This window comes from Polistes fuscatus, unplaced genomic scaffold, assembly GCF_010416935.1.
Source record: "Polistes fuscatus isolate 324 unplaced genomic scaffold, CU_Pfus_HIC Scaffold17, whole genome shotgun sequence".
Lineage (NCBI taxonomy): Eukaryota > Metazoa > Arthropoda > Insecta > Hymenoptera > Vespidae > Polistes > Polistes fuscatus.
The window spans coordinates 1-22,555 of NW_025113075.1; the positions used below are offsets into that span (position 1 = coordinate 1).

A 22,555-nucleotide genomic window follows, 5' to 3' on the forward strand; every position below is an offset into this window, starting at 1 on the left:
CAGATTTTTGAAGCAGCTGATTCAGACATTCAATAGAAATGGTTCAAGCTAATTTGTCAGTTCATTCTCGAGAGATCTGGTTCGTTTTTTTCGGGGATGGGATCACAATGGACCGGAATGGGTACTACAATTTATATTTAAATAATTAAAAAAATGTTACACTCTCTCTCTCTCTCTCGCTCTCTCTCTCTCTCTCTCTCGTATATATTAAATGTAAGATTCTCTTTTAGGTGAATCACTAATGAAAATACCAATCTTTGCCGAAGCAATAAAAAAATGTGATGTAGTTTTAAGACCTCGAGGTTACAATATGAGCATATTATATATTGAGCATATATATAATCCAACAATATACGATAATATTATAAATTGCTTTCTGGGAATAGCAGCAATACAAGTAATAATATTTCTAATGTTTCCCCTTCAGCAGTGTATATTTTTTTTTTTTTTAAATGAATATTTCGGATAATTTTACGTAGATTGTCTGGTAGATACTCTATATGCTGTTGGCGTGAAACCGAATTACATGATCGAGCATTCTGTTGGTGAGCTGGGTTGTTCTTACGCAGATGGTTGCTTTACTGCTGAGGAAATGATTTTAAGCGCTCTTTCTCGTGGTTTGGCTTCAGTAGAAAGTGATTTGATACACGGAACGATGGCCGCAGTAGGTCTCGGTTACAAACAGTTGCGGCATTTCTGTCCTGAAGACATTGATATTGCTTGTCATAATGGACACGACAGTTCTACTATAAGTGGACCTACCGAGTCCATAAAAGCTTTTGTAAAAGAATTACAGGTAATGCTTAGGAGATATTTTTTGATAGACATTAAAAATATTAAAATTTTGAAACTATACTTTTTTTTTCTTTAGAGTAAAGGAATATTTGCTAAAACCGTGCCGACTAGTAATATTGCTTTTCATAGTCGGTACATTTCTCCAGCTGGTCCAAAGTTGTTAGAATATTTAAAAAAAGTCATCTCTCAACAAAAAAATCGCAGTAAACATTGGCTATGCACGTCTACTCCGAAAAATGAGTGACATTTAACGAAAGCTCACCTTTCTTCACCAGAATATCATACGAATAATCTCCTTTCTCCTGTCTTATTCGAAGAAATATTAACAATGTTACCAAAAAACGCTATAATGATTGAAATTTCTTCCCATGGACTTTTACAGGTTTATTTGTTTTAATTAATATTTGAATACAGTTTTTTTAAATTAAATAACCTAATACTTTTCATTTATTAGGCAATTCTAAGAAAATCATTGGATATTGGTGGCATTAATTTATCATTAACAAAACGAGGCCATAAGGACAATGCAACTTTTATTTTATCCACATTAGGAAAGCTATATAATCTGGAATTTCAAATTACGTCAGGAAAGTTCTATCCGAGGGTGCTTTATCCTGTTTCTAGAGAAACTCTATCAATTTCTCCTCTTGTTCGATGGGAACACAGTTCTGATTGGTATGTACAAAATAGACGTTTTTCATATGGATGCTATAAACTATTATTGTGTATGTTTGACAGGCACGTGGAAAGTGGTAAATTTTGGGAAACTTAACAAATAGAAAAACTGGTAGATTTGGAATCAGATAAATACAAGTTTTTACGAAATTTTTATATAAACGGCAAAGTTATGAATATGTACTCGAATTTAATTTAATACCGAATAAGACTAATAACTTTTTATACTCGAGAACATTATTATTCACAATAAATTACTAGAAGTATCTAGAAATGTCAAAATTCATTTAATTATTATGATATATAAAGGTATAAATAGCAATCCTATAAATATAATATTTTAAAACAATATTTGAAATAATGTAAATTTTCAGGTTCAGGAAAATTTAAAGTAAAAACTATAGATGAAATTATGATAGTTTCTGGAACTATTCGCTTAGCAGAAACACAGAAGTAAGATATTCCATAAATCATTTTACTAAAAGAAAAAACGAAAATTTTAGACGAAGAAAATATTTACTCTAATCTACTTTTACATGGTTACCAGTATGAAGAATCTTACAATATTATTAGCGGACTTTCTACATCGCGTTCCAATGGAACGCTTAAATGGAGCAGAGACTGGAGGTTATTACTAGAAGGATTAGTTCCAGTATATATTATCAGCAGTAGGAATAAAAATATGTTGGTACCGAGTAGGATACAGAAACTCGTCATCGACATGGAACAATTAACAGAAAAAATGAAAGAAAACTAAGAAGAATTTGAAACCAAATATTAACTTACTCGTGATTATTATGATACAATATAGACCAAAAGTTCTAAAACTCTTCAAATTCTTTACCACGTAAATAAAAACTGAAATAAATGTGTAGAATCTTAAGAGCATTTTTGGACTAAAAATAAATAAATTTTAATTTTCTTTGTTTACAATCAAAGAATAAAAAAATAAAATTAATATTATTTATTAAATTCTGCTTTGATAATACATTATTTTTGACTGTTCCTTAACAATAATAATCTGCAGCAATTTTTTAACGTATAAGTACTAACATTTACAATTAGGAAATGTTACAATAGACAATTTGTTAAAACAAAAATGTCTAGTAGACAAGAAGTTTATACGTATATTTTTTTTCAAACGACATAAAAATAGTTTTTACACCAAATATGCTCGTACATCAAACTTGTTATATTACTAATGATCACTTATTTAAATATCGTGTTTATAAATGTTTCGACAAAAAATAATGTAATGTATCATAGTTTAACAAACTATATGAACTATACTGATTTTTTGTCGTAGCTTCACCGATAAAGTTTGAAAAACGAGCAAACGTAATTGCTTGCCCCGGAATTGCAATGAGTGGAATCCAATTTAAATAAATAATATTTAAAAACAGGAATTGGAAAATTGTCGCGGATGAACTTCGGTTTATCCAGAATATCAATAAAACAAAGATGGATATCGACGACGTTTTAAACGCAGTACTAGGATTAATTTCCAAAAATATTAGCATGAACAGTGAAGAAAAGATATTGTTAACGAATGAGTCAAAAAAGAAAAATGAGAAATTTTGGATTTTCTCGAAATATCATAAAAAGGACGAGGAAAAATTCAATATAAAATTAATAGCTAGAGAGTTGCTCTATAAGACAATTCATGAAAATTATATTTTAACGATTATAAATAACGCGCATTATACCGATGTAAGAAGATTTATTAGTACTCTCGGTAAAGAATCATTTTATTGACAATCATTGAAAAAAAGAGGAAGATAATGCGATTTCTGTAATAACAAATGTGGGATTAGTCATCGTCCTGAAAATAAAAATTGCTCTCTGTCGTACAGCTCTTCTTTTACATAAAGAAAGAAATTTAGGAAAAACTGTTGTCGTTAAGAACCACGAAAACTGTTTAGATAGGTTAAAAATCTGCTTACAAGACACAAAATACGACAATGTTATATTTGTGGTTAACACTATTATCGATAATGATATATTTGAGATACTTCGAGATATAAAAGGAGAACCGGCGTATTAAAAACTTCAAATTTTTGATCTACAAGATGCTAAGTCACCGAAATTCTCACTTTAAAATGAATTCTATGAATCACAAATAAAACTTAATCTTCGTGAAAAGTTATTAGCCCCAAACGGGGTATGAGGCACATACAGATGGATGCCATTGCGAGTAAAGTCTACTTCTTCTATGCGTTGGCAAGCGAAAATTAATAAATCAGGCTCATTAGTATGGATTAAAAAATTATCATTGATTAAAGAAAAAAATAATAGGATTGTGAAAGTAAAATGTTCTGCATTTGACTTAGGTGCATACGAATATTGGTTAAAAAATGATGTCAGCCTAGAATCACAGATATCTATTACATAATATTCAGGGACAGATGAGAAAGGTCGTAGAGTAATGGGACTAGTTGATAATTTTACTATAAGTAATGAAATTTCAGCCGATCCAGATTTTACTTGGATTATTCCAGACACTATGAGCTTCGAAGATGCTTCAACAATTCCACAAGCATATTTGGAGGCTTTCTGCATTTTGCATTTGGATACTTGGAGGTTTAAAAAAATTAAAACTGTATTAGTACATTATGGTGCTAGTGACGTAGGACAGGGTCTCATAAATTTATCCTTATCTTATAATTTTGATGCTTACACTACTTACGAAACGGATGCAAAAAAACGGGTGATCGAGTCGTTGCGACCAAGTTTACCAAAGTCTAATATTACCAAGTTTAAGACTATACAATTAATATTATGAATATTACGAAAGGCAAAGGTTTTGATTTTGTAGTTGCAAACTATTCCATCTTAGACGATACGGAAAGTTGTTTGGACATTGTAAAAAATATAAAACATTTGGTAATGATTTACGATTTTAAAGGGTCTAATTACAATCCATTACCACTATCTAATTTATTACGGTTCATAAGTGTATATAGTTACTGTTTACAAGACCTTATTAAGTTATCACAAAAAAGAAAGAGAGAATTAGCGGAATTGATGAGAAAAGCTCTACAAACGGGTATAATAAAACCATTTATATCACGAAGAATTATGATTCAAGGAGCAACAGAAGAAAGAAAAATTAAGGCTTGTGAACGTTACAGAAAGGTAATTAATTAGGTATAAACTTTATGAAATAATACGTTCGATTTGTTGACAATTATGATACGAATGTATTTTTTTACAGGTTTTGGTCAACTTGCAAGAAGAAAAAAAATTCTCTAACTTCATTCCTCAACTTTTCTTTCATAGCGATAAATGCTACCTCGTAATCGACGGTTTTAATATCTTTCGAAAAGTACTGATCGAATGGATGATCGAACAAGGAGCTAGAAAACTTATCATTGTTTCTAATATGTCAAAACAAAATAACGAAAATTTGATAATTAAATAGAGCGGATATGGAGCAACGATCATTGTTCGACAAGAGGTTGACTTAAACAATGCCACAAGCTTTGACAAAATATTTAAAGAAGCTTTAACTATAGGTCAACTCGATGGTATATTCGATTTACAGAGAACGAAGATTGATTCGTCAATTTCTTCGTTAAAGTATTTTAAAGTTACTGAAATACTCGATAAATATAGCAGAAAGCACTGTAAATCACACGTAAAATTCTTTATTTTCTCCTCGCTCGACTTAGACGAAGATAGCTTAGGAGACACTAATGTGGAAAAATTATGCAAAAAAAGAAAAGAAACTTCCCTTCATGGATTATTTATATTATTGCCTAATTTTGTGGGAAATACACTAGCTAAGACCAAATTCAAAAATTTATATAACACAAAGATGTCATGGTTCTTAATACGACTAAATGCTATACTTTCCTAGACTCTTCAGTAATCGCTGTTAGCCAAATATTAATAGATAATTCCCCAAATGACAACGAGAAAAATATCTTCGTTTGGGAAACCGACAACAAGGTAATTAATTTTATTTTTATGTCAATAATGACATTATCTATTTTTTGTTTCGATCAACTCTTTTACGATAGTATAATTATTTTAATTTTCGCTGGTATTATAATTATAATTATTATATATATATATTACTATTATTTTTATATGCAAGTTTTATATCTTATTAATTATGACTGTGTTTAAAACTATTTAGCAACGAATTTAAGAAGGGAGTCCACAAGAAAAGGAAATACGGCAATTCGAACAATATCTTTATAACTATGATTAACAATTCAGTAAAATTATACAAGAGTTATGTAAGTTTCGTTGAGTATACGCTTACCTAATTTTAATAAGTCTCTTCTCTTTCACGTTGTTTCTTCTTTCTATATGCAAATTTTGTAACTTAGTTTGGAAAAAGATAATAATTATATCGTATATGAAACAAAATATGAAATGAAATTTATCGAAATATGAAACGTTAAAAGTGTACTTTTTAAGAATAAAATTAGTATTAGTATATAGTAAAATTACATTGTTTCTCGACGTTTATGGCTCTTTTCGCCTCTTTTTGACTTAGGTTATTCTCTTGTTTTACGAAACACATTTTCCACTAACGTATACGTATATACACATAGTTTTGTCCAAAAACACAAGAGTTTTCAGCGACTGGATTACTCTCGAAATGCAGAAGGGACAATTTAGTCATGCGACATAAGGCTATGAAGGGATGTTCTTAAATAATAATCTAAAAGAGCTAGACATAGCGATAAGGAAGCATCGCAGTCCAGTGATAAATACAAAGGTGCACCGCGATTCGTTTGTAAGGGCGCCTTCGTTCTTCTAGCGCGCGTACTCCCATCCCTTCTGTTAGGCCAATCATATGAATCGACAGCTACGGTATTTGTCTTTTCGGCAATTGACCCGCACTTTGCATCGCCTTTTTCTATAAAAGCTGTGTGTTCTCGCGCTTCGTCATATTCTACCACGATAATTGCGAGCGATCACTTCGAAGAGAGCTACACTTCTGCGCAACGAAGATACCAGCGAAGCACTACAAGCCACAAAGGAAGAAGGCACACGTGGTCAGAATTCTATTCTGCCTTTGATATATCATCACCTTTGATAGCTGCCGATAAGCAAGCTAACTCAACATTCATTGACATCTATATACTTTAACCAGGGTTTTTATTCCGTAAGGCTTTTCCCTGACGAGCCAAATAAAGTATACTTTTCAGTACTGACTGGGCTCAAAAAATATATTTTAATTTATTTCACCTATCCATATTCCTAACGAATAAACGATCTCCAACATTCACCTTTGAAGGCATTTTTCCACGACAAAAAAAATCATTGGAGTACCGATTCAAGGCGTCGGTCGATCAAAAAGGTTATTTGATCATTCTCAAGCTTTCTTGAATCTTTAATATTGTTTCGTCCAAAGTCATTTTTTTTATCCTCTACGCTCGATATTGTCCTCATCAAATATTCACGTAATCCACGAAAGGTTTATTATTACCACAAAAAAACCAAATAAAAAAACACGGAAGTATGTATTTATGGACGCACAGAAGAAGTTATGCTCCTATGGCATACCAAAATATAATAACAAATATTTATATTTAAAAAAATTTTAAAACACTCTGTATTTTCAATGTTAATATAAATAGTATAGAAAATTAATGGTTTTAATTAAGCAGATAGCAGACATATTTAAAATAAAAAATACTCATATTAAAAATATATTTTTTTAAATCGTTAAAAACACGCAAGTGTCTGAATTCTCATATCTAAATACGCACTTGTTTTAAATTAAAATTTTTCTCAGGTTGCTAAAATTTTTCTTAGGTTTGGAAATCCGCCTAATTAATAACTAGCTGGTCAAAAGCCCAGACTAAATTGGAGGATTCGAGCGTGAGGCTGGAAACCTACCCTCGGTAAATAAAAAATAAAGTGCTCTTAGAAGAATTAAAAATGTAGTCTCGTATAGGACGAAAAATAATGATGGCGACATAGCAAGGAGAAAAAGGAATACGAAAGAAATGGAAAATAGAAACGTTTAGAATAGGATGCTGGAATGTAACTTCCATAGACATTAAAGACCATGAAGTACTAGGGGAAATAGAAAAACACAGACTAGATATCTGTGCTTTTCCCAAAACCAAAAAAAAAGGCACGTGAAACATCAAATATGGAAAGTACATCTTGTTTAATAGCAAAAAAAACAAAAATGAAAGAGCTACCTCAAAAGTGAGCCTACTGGAACTCGAGAAAGTCGAAAATAACGTATTAGAGTCTGTTTGGGAACGAGCGTTCCTAACGGTAGGCGCCACCTGACAGTTATCGCGCGATGATGTCACGCCTCGTTCCCCAGCGACTGTTGAAGACTCGCCGTAACGCCGGCTTCTCCGGCAGCCATTACAATCGAAGTTTTCTTACGCGTACAACGTGCTCACCTGAAAGAAATCTCAGTTTGCTCATTGTGGATCTACTATCATTTGTTTGACCACTCAAGTGATTAATACAGTCTCTCAAAGCCTTGCTTAGAGGATAAATACAATCCAGATCCTCTCTTGAGCCGTCTCACTCTACTAATAACCGACTTTTCACCCGTCTCACTTACGGTAACACGTGACAACCACTTAATTGTAACTGAAATATTTAAAATTAAACATGTCTATTGTAAAGTTCTTGCCAAGTATCTTACTTTTTTTTTATTTTCCTCAACATTTGGTCCTTCGAGCCGGATCAAGCATTTACGATTGTTAATTATACAAAGAAGTGTGAAGTTCGTGTAGTGCCATCTCTCTCGCTCTCTCGCATTCGTGCGCTGCGATGTATAGTGCTGTCTCTCTTTCTCTCCCTCTCTCTCTCTCTCTTGTGCGCGTCACAGATTTGTCTCTATTGCGCGTGTGGTGCGTGTGTGCTTTTCGGCGTTGCATGCTCATTAAACCGCTCATCAAATAGCTGCCGTACCGGCTCATCCGATCTTTACCATGCCTGTCATGCGCGATAAAATGCAGCTCCAAGGGATCAGCTGACTCATTACCGTCGCTAGCAGGGTCGCAGAATCAGTCGACGGATCTGCTCGGCATCTCAAACCAAACTCAAGATCAAGGGGCGATAACTCGAAGTCAGTCGCTGTCAAAGCTCAGCGGTGAGCTATTCTTACGAGTTCATGCTTAGAATGAGCTAGTCGAGTCGATGGAGGATATGCTAAGCCAAGCCACAGAACCAGCAGCTGACATTGCGTTGACCGAAGTGACCATGATGTTGAAACAGTTTGAGAGCTGCACTAGGCTTTTCGGACAGAGCACTCTTGATTGGTGTCTCACTGGCCCCCAGCTTATTATGATTAATCATACTTTACCCGGAAGTTCAGTCTCACCGAAAGCAAGTTTTGCTCAAGGTCAAGCGCTTACTAGGACGTCTCAAGGAGCAGCTTACGCAGCCTACTCAACCAGCCGCCTCAACTGAAGTTGAAGCTCGAACCCGCTTACGCCTACCCGAGTTGACAGTGCCTAGTTTCGGTGGAGACATTAGCAAATGGCCAGACTTCAAGGCCATGTTCGTCTCGGTCATCGGGAATCGCTCAGACCTGAGCGATCTCAAAAAGTTCCAATATCTCAAGGCCGTAATGCAAGATGACGCTTCAGAGCTCATCATCAACCTCACGCTAGACTCTTTTTCTTATACAGCAGCGTGGTCGATGCTTAATACTCGATTTAAGAACAAGCGTCTGATCATCAAATCTCATCTCGTACGGCTACTCAACCTCAAGCCCATGCAGAAGCTGTAAGCCAGTTCACTGACCAAGCTGGTCAACATTGTGAACGAGATGACTGAGGCTTTCAAAACGCTCACACGGAAAACACCGATAAGTGTCTCATGGTGACGCTCGTCAGTGGGCTGCTCGACCGTGACACTCGCAAGAGATGGCAAACATCGCTCACATCTGCTGATGAGTTTCCACCTCCTAGTCAGCTCACGGAGTTTTTCATGGCCCGGGCTCGTACGTTGGAGAACATCGAGGAGAACGCGACCCAAGCGACTGCTCAGCTCAACATTGCGAAGGCAACTGTGCCCAGCATCAGCGCTCCTCAGGCTTCTAAACAGTCCCGAGCCAACTCACCAAAGCTGGCACTCAGTCGACTCAACAGGCAGCTCAGTCTGCTCATCCGCGCTTCGCTTATCCGTGTGATTGCTGTGGGCAGGATCAATCGATCAGCGGGTAAGGATCGTGAAAGAACGAAGCCTGTGCTGCTATTGCCTAGGCAGGCACAACGTGCGAAAATGCAACAGCCTCAGGCATTGCAGGACCTGCAACGGCTCGCATCACACCATGCTCCATGGGGCCGACCTCTCAAGCATTTTCGGCACACCTCCAGACCGCACTCAGACTTCTCCGGGGGATCAGGCGACTGCTGGTCCGTTGAGCCGAACTCTCTACCGGGCTCAGGCGACAGCAGATGCCAAGCCCTCAACCGCATGGAGGTCAGAACGGATCGTCAATAATCACGATCGCACAGCGACGTTCCCACACACACATTTCATTCATCTCACGTTGCTGGCAACAGCAACAGCCACAGTCTTCTCATCGACTTCGTCACATCAGGTAGGCGTGCTCATTGATCCTGGGTCAGAAATCTCGTTCATCTCCAAAAGTCTCACTAGACAATTGAATCTTGAGCGGCGACACTCAACGCTGGAAGTCTACGGAGTTGAAGGAAGAAGGACATCTTAAACCAGAGGTGTTGTCACCTCCGACCTTCACTCCAGATATAGACCACTCTCAGTAAAAATCTCGGCTAATGTTCTGAAGACGGTAACCAGCATCTTGCCATCTGGCGAGATCTCTCACGAACTTGAATGGCCTTACCTGAGGGGCTTAAACCTCGCTGACCCAGAGTTTCTCACCCCTAGAGTAGTAGAAGTGATCATTGGAGCAGACTTCTACGGACAGCTCATCAGGCCTAACATCATTAATCATTCAGCCAAAGCCCCCATTGCTCAACTGTCTTTCATCGGGTGGCTAGTCATCGGCCAATTTCATGCACCGGTCACGCTGGCAAGGAAGGCACATCATGGTATCTCACAAACAACGAACTCCTGCCTGTAAGACTTATTAACACTTTCGTCGTCACGTCACCCAGATCTGGGTTACGGGTATGCTTCCGTGGGAGCCCCGTCACCTAAATATGGGTGACGCTCTTCTTATTCAAGTTAATACGACTTTCAGGTTGATTTTTAAAACGAATTTAATGGAATCAGTATTCAAATATAAATATAGGATATACAACACTAAAATACTACAAATGTACATATTATACTATAATTTTTACTAATTTATATAAGATAACATATTGCATATACTATCTCGTATGGTGTGCGTTGAAACATTGTAAACACATTTCTGGTGAATTCGACACTTGGAACAATAGGTCGTAGTTTTTTTACATTTTTTTTTGCTTCTTGTCGTTCAGCAGTTTGTCTCCTTTTCTGGTAACATAGGGCGCACGTCTTCTTACAGACTTGCCCTGCTCATTCGTACGAATCTCCAGCTTATGGGACACGTTTCTTGTTCTAGTTGAATTTTCCGGGGACAACTATTCGGCAACAAGCAGCTCTCGAAATTTTCTTATTCTAATTTTTTTATTTTTGACTCTCTGGTATACGATGTGAGCATTTACTACACTGGTACCTAAAAGCAAATGTAGTGCTAATTGTCGATACTACTTGATACTTTTCCGTATCTTTGTGGCATATGACACCATCTGGTCGCTCCTGTCGATGCCATTTTTTCATTATTATAAGCAATTACCGCCAAAGGTTTCTGTTTAGGAGGACGTCTACGATGAGTAGAATCCGTGATGTCATGATAGGTGGATGTTTTGTTGTTAACATCAAAACATCGCGAACGTCCCTCCACCTCAGCACCACAATACCGTTGTCGTCTTCTCTTGATACTATATCACCTTTCTTCAGTGGGTGTGACATTACAAATCTCGGCATAAATTTTTTGTTATACCGCACAGTCCCAACGATATGCGTCTTGAATTGTAAAAATTTTAGTGCTAACTCATAACTGGTATAAAAAGTTGTCGACGAACAAAGTTCGTCCCTCATTTATCAATTTATCTGCTAGTTCAATGCAGACGTTTTCCGCTAGGCCAACTTGCCTTCTTCCGCTGGTATCTCGTCGAGAATATACTTTCGCCGACGATTTATTTCCTTCGGTAGAGCACAATTTGAACAGTTTTATACCATATTTGTGGGATTTCGTTGGGATATACTGCCTGAATATGAGTCGTCCCCTCTAAAGAAGCAATGTTTCGTCTATTACAATATCTTCACCTGTTGAATAGTCTTTCTGGTAACTATCTACCAATAGGTTTAGGAGTGGTAAAACTTTTCCGAGTCTGTCCCCCTCTTCTATCGTTTCGTTATTTGCAAAATGCAAGTTTGCTAATAGTAACTCAATACGATTACGGGACATCTGACTGCGCGGAAATGCGAAGTTGAGAGTATTGTTCAGGGTAATATTCAGGGTAATGCTTATTGTCATATATATATATTACAAGGTAATGTTCTGGGTAAATAAAATATAATTAACAGGGCAATGTTTAGGGTATTTTTCAGGGTATTGTTCATAGTATTGTTTGGATAATGTTCAGGGTAATGTACAGTGTATTATGAAAGGTAATTTTCAATGTATTGTTCAGGGTAATAATAAGGGTAATGTTCAAGATATTGATAAGGGTATTCTTAAGGGTATTCTTAAGTGTAAAGATGAGGGTATTGTGAAGGGTAATGTTGAGGGTATTTTTCAGGGTAATATTTAGGGAATTGTTTAGAGTAATATACAAGGTAATTATGAAGGTAATTGTAAACGTATTGATCAGGGTAATGTTCAGGTTAATGCTCATTGTACCATATATTGATTAGGGTAATGTTCAGGGTAATGTAAAGGGTTAAAAAAGGGTAATTTTCAATGTATTGTTCAGGGTAATAATAAATGTAAATTTCAGGATATTGTTAAGGGTTTTTTTAAGTGCATTGATCACGGTAATAATAAGGGTACTGTTAATTGTATTGATGAGGATATTGTTCAGAGTAATTTTCAAGGTAATGCTCATTGTAACATATATTGATCTGAATTTTGTCAGGGTAATTTACAGGATATTATAAAGGGTAATTTTCAATGTATTGTTCAGGGTAATAATAAGGGTAATGTTCAAGATATTGTTAAGTGTATTCTTAAGGATATTGTTCAGGGTAATGATAAGGGTATTTTTAAGGGTAATGTTTAGGGTATTTTTCAGAGTAATGTACAAGGTAATTATGATGGTAATGGTAAACGTATTGTTCAGGGTAACTTCAGGGAAATGCTCATTGTAATATATATTGATCAGTTTATTTTTTAGGGTAATTTAGATGATATTATCAAAGGTAATTTTCAATGTATTATTCAGGGTTATAATAAGGGTAATGTTTAGGATATTCTTAAGGTTATTCTTAAGGGTTCTGTTCAGGGTAATGATGAAAGTATTGTTCAGTGTAATGTTTTAGGTATAGTTTATTCTAATGTACAGGGTAGTTAGGAGGGTAGTGGTAAAAATATTGTTTAGGGTAATGTGCAGGGTAATGATTATTGTAAAATATTTATTGTACAAGGTAATTTTCAGAGTAATCTACGGTGTAATTATAAGGGCAAAGCTGTGGGTATTTTTCATAGTATTGTTCTGTGTAATGTGTAGGGTATTATTCATGGTAATGTGTAGGCTATTGTTCAGGGTAATATTCAGGGTATTTTTAGGTTTAATGGTTAGGGTTTTTTTCAGTGTAATTTTCAGGATAATGCTCTTTGTCATATATTTTCATGGTTATGTTTATTATAGTTCACAAGGTATATTTCATGGTATTATTCAAGGTATTTTTAGGGGTAATATTTAGTCTAATGGTCAGGGTATTGTTCACGGTAATGAAAAGAGTCCTGTTTAGGGCATTGTTCAGGGTATTGTTAAAGGTATTGTTAAGGGTAGTTATCAGCTTATAATTCAGGGTATTGTTCAGGGTAATGATGATAGTATTTTTCAGGGTAATGTTTAAGGTATAGTTCATAGTAATTTACAGGGTAATTATGAGGGTAATGGTAAACATATTGTTCAGGGTAATTTGCAGGGTAATGCTCATTGTAAGATATATTAATCAAGGTAATGTTCAGGGTAATAGATAAGGTAATGATCAGGGTATTCTTTAGGGTAATTATAAGTGTTATAATCCGAGTATTATTCAGGAAAATATTCACGGTATTTTTCAGGGTAATGTTCAGGATATTGTTTAGGTTTATGTTCGGGGTATTTTTCAGTTTAATTATAACGGTATTATTAAGGGTAATGTAAGAAATATTGCTCAGGGTATGGTTCAGAGTAATGCTTATTGTCATATATACATTGTATATTGTAATTTTTAGGGTAATGTACAGTGTAATTATAAGTGTAATATTTAGGGTATTTTTTATTGTTTTATTCCGGGTAATGTTTAGGGAACTTTTCCGAGTAATTTACAGGGTTATTGTAAGATTAATGGTCTATGTATTTTTAATGGTAATGTTCAAGGTAATGATTATTGTCATATATATATTGTACAAGGTAATGTTCAGGATATAGTACGGGGTAATTATAAGTGTAATATTTAGGGTATTTTTTATTGTTTTATTCCGGGTAATGTTTAGGGAACTTTTCCGAGTAATTTACAGGGTTATTGAAAGAGTAATGGTCTATGTATTTTTCATGGTAATGTTGAAGGTAATGATTATTGTCATATATATATTGTACAAGGTAATGTTCAGGATATGGTACGGGGTAATTATAAGAGCAATGCTTAGGGTATTTTTCATAGTATTGTTCAGGGTAATGTGTAGGGTATTGTTCAGGGTAAAGTTTAGGGTAATCTTCAGGGTAATGTTCCGGGTATTTGTAGGTTTAATGGTCAGGAAATTGTTCAGGGTAATTTTCAGGATAATGCTCTTTGTCATATATTTTTCATGGTAATCTTTATGGTAGTTCACAAGGTATATCTTAGGGTATTATTCAAGGTATTTTTATATATATATTACTATATTAAAAATCCTCCAAAAATTAATATTTTTAAATTAAAGTGAATTTTGTGTATTATATAAATTAATTATTAGAAAATATTTTAATTTTTTATAAACATATTTAATAATTAAAACTTTTTTTTTAACTCTATTAATTTGAATAATTATAATTTCAATCCTAATTTATTTCATTATCAGTTTATACATCAATTATCATCATAATAATTTAATTTTATATATACACAATATTTTCATCTTTATTTTAACAAACAATACAGCTTAATCATTTATGCATTTTTAATGTTTTTGATAATCATTAGAGGTTTAATAATCTTATTTCTTAGATTTATCAGTTTAATTTTAAATGAAATTAAAATTTTTATATTAGACAAAATTTCCTTCTCTTACTTATAATTTCAATAACATATCTATTTAAATAACATATAAAATAAATTATTTTAATTCAATTAAATTACATTTAATAACAACAATAATTATAGTTATATATTAAATATTAATAAACTATTAGATTACACACACACCCCCAACTTTTATTCACAATAATATTAATTTTATTACTATTATTGATATTAATTTTAATTACAAAAATTTGTTTAATTATTAAAAAGTCCCTCGCAAATCAATTAAATAATTTAAAAGAAAAACAATAAATGAATAGATTTATTGATATAAACAATATAATTTTTAAATTTACTTATAAATTTTTCATTCAATTACCAATTCCTATTATATTAATATATGATGAAATATTGGGATTTTACTAGGCTTACGTTTATTTGATCAATAATTTATAGGGGTATTTTTGTCTATACATTATACACCATCTATTAATGAAGCATTCAATAACATTATAAATATTATACAAGACATAAATAATAAACGAATTATACGAATTTTACATATAAATGGAGCATCAATATTTTTCATCTGTCTTTATCTTCAAATTGAACGAAATATCTATTATGTATCCTTCAATTTAATTGAAACATGATTAATTGGAGTAACAATTTATTTACTAAAAATAATAACAGCATTTCTAGGATATGTTTTACCTTAAGGTCAATTATCATTTTGAGGAGCAACTGTTATTACAAATTTAATATCAGCAATTCCTTACATTGAAGCAAATTTAGTTAAATGAATCTGGGAGGGGGGTGTTTTTTAGTTAAATTACATATATTAAATCGATTTTTTTCATTACATTTTATTATACCCTTTGTAATTTTATTATTAGTTATTATTCATCTAATATATCTTCATAAATCAGGATCAAACAATCCCCTAGGATTAAATAGTAATTTAAAGAAATTTATATATCCTAAATTATTTTTAATTAAAGATTCAATCACATTGATATATTATTTTAATAATTTCAATTATTATTTTAACGCTTCAAAATCCTTATATACTAGGAGACTCAGATAATTTTATTAAAAAATCCTATCGTTTTGAAATTCTTGTTTTTTTTGGTATCGAAGTGTACAAGAAAAACATTTTTTAATTAATTATACATTAATTTGTTAATAATTTTGTCTTTCTAAGTTGAGTTCTCGAAAAAAGGTTAGTTGTTTCGGAGAAACACACAGCCTTCCGTAGTCTCATGTGAATTAAAATAATTAAACAAATTATTGTTTTTAGGCTTCATTCTAATGAACTAATTTATAATATGCTTATTAAAAAAAAAAAAAATAGCAGAATTGTGAAATAAGGTTTTCAAGATCGAATTTTTCCTTCGATAAATTGTTTAAAAAAATTAATTTATAAAAAATTTAATGTTTCAAAGGTTACGCATTTAGCTATGTGTTTCGAAAATAATGGGTTCAATTAGCCAAATCAGTTGAATAGTTTTAAAAATTTCTCCCCCCGAAATTCCGAAAACGTGGTTTCGAGAAGAGCGTTTTCAAAGTTTTTCAAACACTTTCATATACATTACGGTGCGCTATCTTCTTTTGGCTATAACTTTAAAAAATATTTAAAATTTTTGTCTGGAACTTTGAGATAATATTTTTAAGATGTTTTTCTTGCGAAAATTGTAAAAAAAAAAATCAATTTTTTCAACCCGTCACAGTGGGCTACTACCTTAGATGTTTTAAAAATTTATACTAGTTTTGTTTACAATGTCTTTTCTTTAAAATAGGAAGATTCTATTCATGTGATTTTTATAAGCGTTCAGAAATCAATGCGAAAGGGTAAATCGGCGTAAATAAAGGGATGGGTGTATACCAGTCAAAAATATTGCTTCTAGTGAAGCGAATATTTATTATTAATTTATTTTTATAATGTAAATAAGTTTAATATTAGGTATTTTTTCTTTACAAATTTTGAATAAACATTTATTTTTGTACAAGGAATTTTATCAATATCCAAACATTTTCGCTGATTTAGTAGAAATCGAAATATATTCATTGTCGATAGTACCAGTATTTAGGTGTGGAAAGATAAAGAGTACATTGTTTGTAAAAAAGAATTTGCAGCAATACGTGTGCGTCATTCATTATTTTCTTACAGTAATATTATTATATTACACTGCCGTTGCACTATTAAATTAATTACATACGTTAGATTATTTAATTATTTAGTTGTATCGTATATTTGTTCAATTTTATCCAATTTAAAAAACATAAAAATGGTTTATTTTCTCGTTTTCCTTTAATATTTTTTGTTCAAATGGAGAAAACGGGAAAAATGTATATTACATTTCAACAATTAATTAATAGAAGTCCTGTAATTAATATAATAAAACAATTCGAATGTGTGTGTGATCATCCTTTTTCTGCATTTGAAATAACAAGAAAACGATCTTTTTTTGTATTTTGCCAAATCGAAAAAACAAGATAAATGTATGAGTCATACTAGGTCGAAAAACTTGATTTTATGTTTTATTTTATAATATATTTATAAATATACTAGAATTTTTTTAATTAGTTCATTGTCTTAATTAATAAATAGGACGTCTGTTTTATATTATTTAGAAAAACTAAATATATGTTAAATATATTAAAATCTATATTATTTATTTTCAAGTAGAAGATTACTACTTCCTCATCCTCGATAAACGATTGTTTCTGTTTTCTTTTTATGTTCATTTTGAGTTTAAAAAGAAAAATATTTTTCCAAATGAAGAAAAATGATACGAATGTTTGTTTCAATTCAATATTTATTTTTGATGTAAGAGCGTTTTCTCTGCATAGGATAAATTATAGGTAGTTATATCTTGCTTTCCTTGTAATTCTTAAAGTGTTGATGAGTTACATGAAGTAGGAGGGAGGAGAACGATAAAAGAAAGTTAGTTCATATGGCTAACAGAAGTACTAGCCAAAATCGAATTAGATGTGGGGGGGGGGGGCAACTGCTCGTAGGAACGCAGTAGCGTAAATAAGTGCTTTTAAGGTTAATTTTTTTTTATATCTTTTTCTTTCGTTAGGAAAGTTTTATATAAGGTTGCTTTTATAGGCGGAGTTTTCTTCTCTTCTTTCTCTTCTTTTTTTTTTTACCTTATCTTCTTCGTTAAAATTCAATAAAGGTGCGTTCGCCTTTCTGTGCTTTCTCTTTGATAATATTATTACTCGAACGACGTCGAACCTTATAGTCAAGACAGGGTTCGCAAAGGTAGACGGCAAACGACACATTTTTATATAGATGTCGATCGCAAAGAAGAAAGAAATAGATACATCTTCGAGAAGGGGATCATTTCTCAGGGAAAACACTATGGCAATTAAATGGAAGTAAGATTTTCATTTTTGTTTTTAATCAATTTGCTGTAGCGAACTTTTAGAAAAGTATGTAATACAGGTTATTAATTGCTGTTATTTTATTTAAGTTTTAATCAAATGATTTTTTTAATTTTTTTTTTTTATTTAATTATTAATTTTACCAACGTTTATTTTTTTATCTAATCGATTGTCTAACAATGCGGAGAAATGAAATGATAATAAATGTTTATAGAGAGAACTAATCCCTCAAACCGGTTAAAGGGGAAGAGTAATAAAAACCTATTTAATCTAAATACATCCTATTCAATTCAAAGTCCACTGACAGACGTTTATGCTAATTCGAGTTATTGATCATCGAATGAATTTGTAATGGAAAAATCATTTACTGATATAAAAGTAGGTAAATTTTGGAAATCATTTTTGCATGTTTATTTTGTAATAGTTTACTTTATAATTATTATGTAAAAATATAATACTTACTTAAACTCAAAGATAAGAAATTTGATTTCATGTTTTAGATTATTAAAATAAAATATTTCATTTGCTGAAATTTCATTTGTTACTTGAATTTTTTTATTTCAATTAAAGAATTTAGAATTTAGTATTTAAAATAGTAGTTGAATATTATTATATTTCCATAATATACCTCGCTCTGGAATATTTATTGTACTCGAAAATTTAATTTATATTTATTTTATTTGCTAAAGCATTTGCTTCTTTTCATTTGGAATTATTTGGAAAATTACAAAATTTGAACTTTATATTTTTATATTTTATATGTTTATAATTTTTAATATTATTTTATAAATAAAATGAAGAAAAAAAACAATTTTTTTAATAGTTAAAGTTGATATTTATCTTTAAAGAGGTTAATACACAATATATACAGAAATTTACAAATATTTTGGATTTTTCAACAAGTATATTTTCGTTATTTGGTAGAAATGGTAAAAATCTTGAAATTTCAAAGATTTATTCGGTCAAGATTACGTAATATTTCGTAATTTTGAAAGTAAATTTCAGCACCACTTCTAGCGATGAATAGTTGGAGTGTTGGAGTAAGTGAAGTCATGCGGACAGAATTCTTGAATGAGATTCTTGAGACAAGATTCTTGAAACAAAATTTAGTCCGGATACTTCTCAATGAGATTTCTTATTTTATGTTTTATTAAGTCATTCCGAAGAAAATCTCCGAATATAACTGTGAAAACCTGTATTGAAAACCTAGAATCTGACGGTTCATTATACTTAGAACTAATACAACAATATCGCAATGTTAATGAAGGTTCTTCTGGTTGAATTTAATGTTTATCAATTTATAGTAACCTTTTTTGTGGATATATATCGAGAAAAAACGTTTTATAAAAAGAAACACATTGTAACTACAATTTCTTTATATTCTTCATTTTATACTAATAGTTTTTTTAAGTTTAATTAAATTTTTCATCATTTTTAAATTCGATATACACGTTTTGTTTTGTAATCTTTAATAGGTAATCAATAAGATTTTTATGTTGCAATAATCGATTTTAACTTAAGAGATATAGACGTGAATTAAATATTTTTGAAAATATTTAATTTATTTCAATTTCTATTTAAAGGTTCATATTTCTTGAATTCAGGTTGCATATGTTTCTTTAGAATTACGAAAAAAAATATACGGGCTTTAGAAGTTTATTGATTATACCAGACAGATTTGTATTTTGGAAAGGTCAGATTCTATCGATTAAATTATTGGTGTGCTTAACTGTTTTTAATCAAAAACCGAGAATTAGTAGAAAATAATAATAGGGAAAAAGAAAGTGAATAAAACGAGTTAAAGTTTAGTAAAAATCACGATCCTGAATTCTGTTTGCGATGCGCTTTGTTCTTTTCTTGACAATGATAACTGTTTTTCCTTTAAATTGCACTCCAGTGCGCAAAAACATTTATTGCTATAGTTGCAACTCCTTTTTTTTAAATAAGAAAAAGCCAGACGAGTAAACGAAAGAGTAGTAAAAAAAGAAGTATAAAAGAAAAAGCATCCTCTGTATTTTCTGAGGCTAATGTTAAGAGAAATTCCAGATTCCCACGTGTACAGAAATTATTACGGAAAACAGGAGCGTACTTACTTTCTTTTGTTCTTCCTTCTTTTTTTTTTGTCCTTTTTTCTTTCTTTATATCTGTATTCATATTGTTTTCACTTTTTTTTTTATCTTTCTCCCTTTCACATGATTTTCTTCTTTCTCTTTTCTTCATTTTCTCTTCTTTTCTTCTTCTTTTCTTTTGCATATTATATACTCGTAACATTCTTATCATCTAACTCTTACGAATTTAAAGTTTACTTAGAAACTGGATTTTTTTTTGTCTTTCATTATATATACGAAGATAAGAGTCAATTAAATTCCGAAATGTAATTATATTTTTGCGTGTTAGTACAGAAATGTTAGATTTTCGCGTATTAGGAGTTTTAGTGGTATTTTTGTATCAAAGAATAAAGAAGAAAAAAATATTTTCTAAGAAATTATTTCATTTACGATTATAAAATTGATTTATATGAAATATTTTATGTTATATAAGTCTACGCTTTATATTGTCGTTAACTAAAATTAATTTTTTCGTCGTATCATTTGTCAAATTATTGGAAACGTTAATATTGTTTATTAGTTCTTTTTTATCATATCTACACAACTATTTCCATAAATTAGACTCAGTTGATAATTGAACCTATCATTGTACATCGTGACAAATTTTTTACTTCTATATTTATTTATATTTCATTTTTTTTAGTTACGTATTATACATTTTCAGTCGTCAGAAATTCTATTAATTAAAAAAAAATAGAAAATGAAATATGTCACTTCAACGATAATTTAAAAAGTAATATAAACGTTCAAATATATGTCAGCATCCCTGAATAAGATAAATAATAAAATAAAGCAAAATAAAATTCTACAATAGTAAAACAATATATTTATAATTATAATTAAAATTGTCGTAAAGTCAATAACAAAAACATAATAATTATGGCAGAATTTTAATTCAAAGTTTAAGATTAATCATCTTATTAACTTCTTTATTTAAATTTCTTAAAGTTCAAAAGTTTAACTAAAAACGTTTAAAAATTCTATCTTACGAAAAATTCGTTTATTCTTAGAATTAAAATCATAATCAATACTTCGCTTGATAATGCGAATAGGTGAGTGTACCGCCGTCGAGGACAAATTGGTAGTACACGTGCAAGAAACAGGGAGGGGGTTTCCCGATATGTTTGTTTAGTGGAAAATGTATTACAAAAGAAAAAACAATGTTTTGAAATTATACGCGTGGCGGGACGTCACATCTTATTTTCTTTCCAAGCAGAGTTTGGATATAGAAATAAAAAATGATCGAATAAAACTGTGCCGCTATATGCTCGAATCTATCTTGTATTAACGATTTTTTCCATTTTTTAACGCAGGAAACGTGCATTGTCATATTTATTTAATTTCGCAACCAACAATGGCTTTCACAGAAATAAAAAGCAAGTTGGGTGTATATGGCTTCCTCAACAAAAGCCAAGTATAAAAAACCTCGGTAGTACTTAACTTTTTATTTTCAAGCTCGTATTGCATTAACTGACCATCCATTACATATTATTATTATATGTTTATTTCTAATAAGCAGCTTTTTTGCCATTTCACGATAATATATAATATCATTTTTATAAAGTAAATTTCGTGTTCCGTTCGAATAGAACGTTGTTGTAATACACGGTATATAAATTTCGTAACAATTAATAATAAAATATTTCCAATTGTTTGAGTAAATGTGTAGGATATTTTCTAAATAATTTTAATTATTGGAAAAACTCGAATTATAAATTATAAACAGCAATAAACGTCATTTTTTCGCTAGTGTCCCTATTGATTCAATTTTTTTCGTTACTTAATAACTTTATCAAAAGTTGTCCTTATTAGTCGAAAGAACTTATACATTTGTTTTTTCTTTCTTTTTACTATTTATTTGATTTTGAGTATTTCAAACATTATTGGAAAATATTCTCAATAAGGAATGGAATATCTCTCACGAGGATATTATAAATACTTTTGAGAATAGAATTGCAAGTCTGTGATATCTCTTTGGGTGTGTAAGGATAACTGCAAAAATACGAGATCCAGGCGTATTTTACGTAACGATTCTCCTGAGAATTTCTTGATAATTCCGAAACAAATTCCTTTTCATCGCATAAAAAATAAATGGATGTATGTCAAGTACGAGCATTAATATAATTAGTTAGCTATGTAAGATAACAACACGCCATGATAACATGAAGAAATTTTAACATATATTACAAGAAAACCTC

The 22,555-nt window shown here is 31.4% G+C and overlaps 1 protein-coding gene and 1 pseudogene across 2 annotated transcripts; one reads left to right on the top strand and one right to left on the bottom strand.

Moving 5' to 3' along the window:
- Window positions 1-341: 341 nt before the first annotated feature.
- On the top strand, window positions 342-1,079 carry LOC122515240 (fatty acid synthase-like). 2 transcript variants are annotated; one of them, XM_043632512.1, is made up of 3 exons: window positions 342-397; window positions 570-796; window positions 872-1,079. In XM_043632512.1, the coding sequence occupies exons 2-3, from the start codon at window positions 593-595 to the stop codon at window positions 1,037-1,039; spliced, it is 372 nt and encodes a 123-aa protein (XP_043488447.1). In that variant the 5' UTR covers window positions 342-397; window positions 570-592; the 3' UTR covers window positions 1,040-1,079. The 2 variants fall into 2 exon arrangements, with proteins under 2 accessions (XP_043488447.1, XP_043488449.1); XM_043632514.1 differs by lacking the exon at window positions 342-397 and having other exon boundaries at window positions 557-796.
- A 9,842-nt stretch (window positions 1,080-10,921) lies between these two features.
- On the bottom strand, window positions 10,922-11,893 carry LOC122515305 (annotated as a pseudogene).
- Between the last annotated feature and the right edge of the window lie 10,662 nt (window positions 11,894-22,555).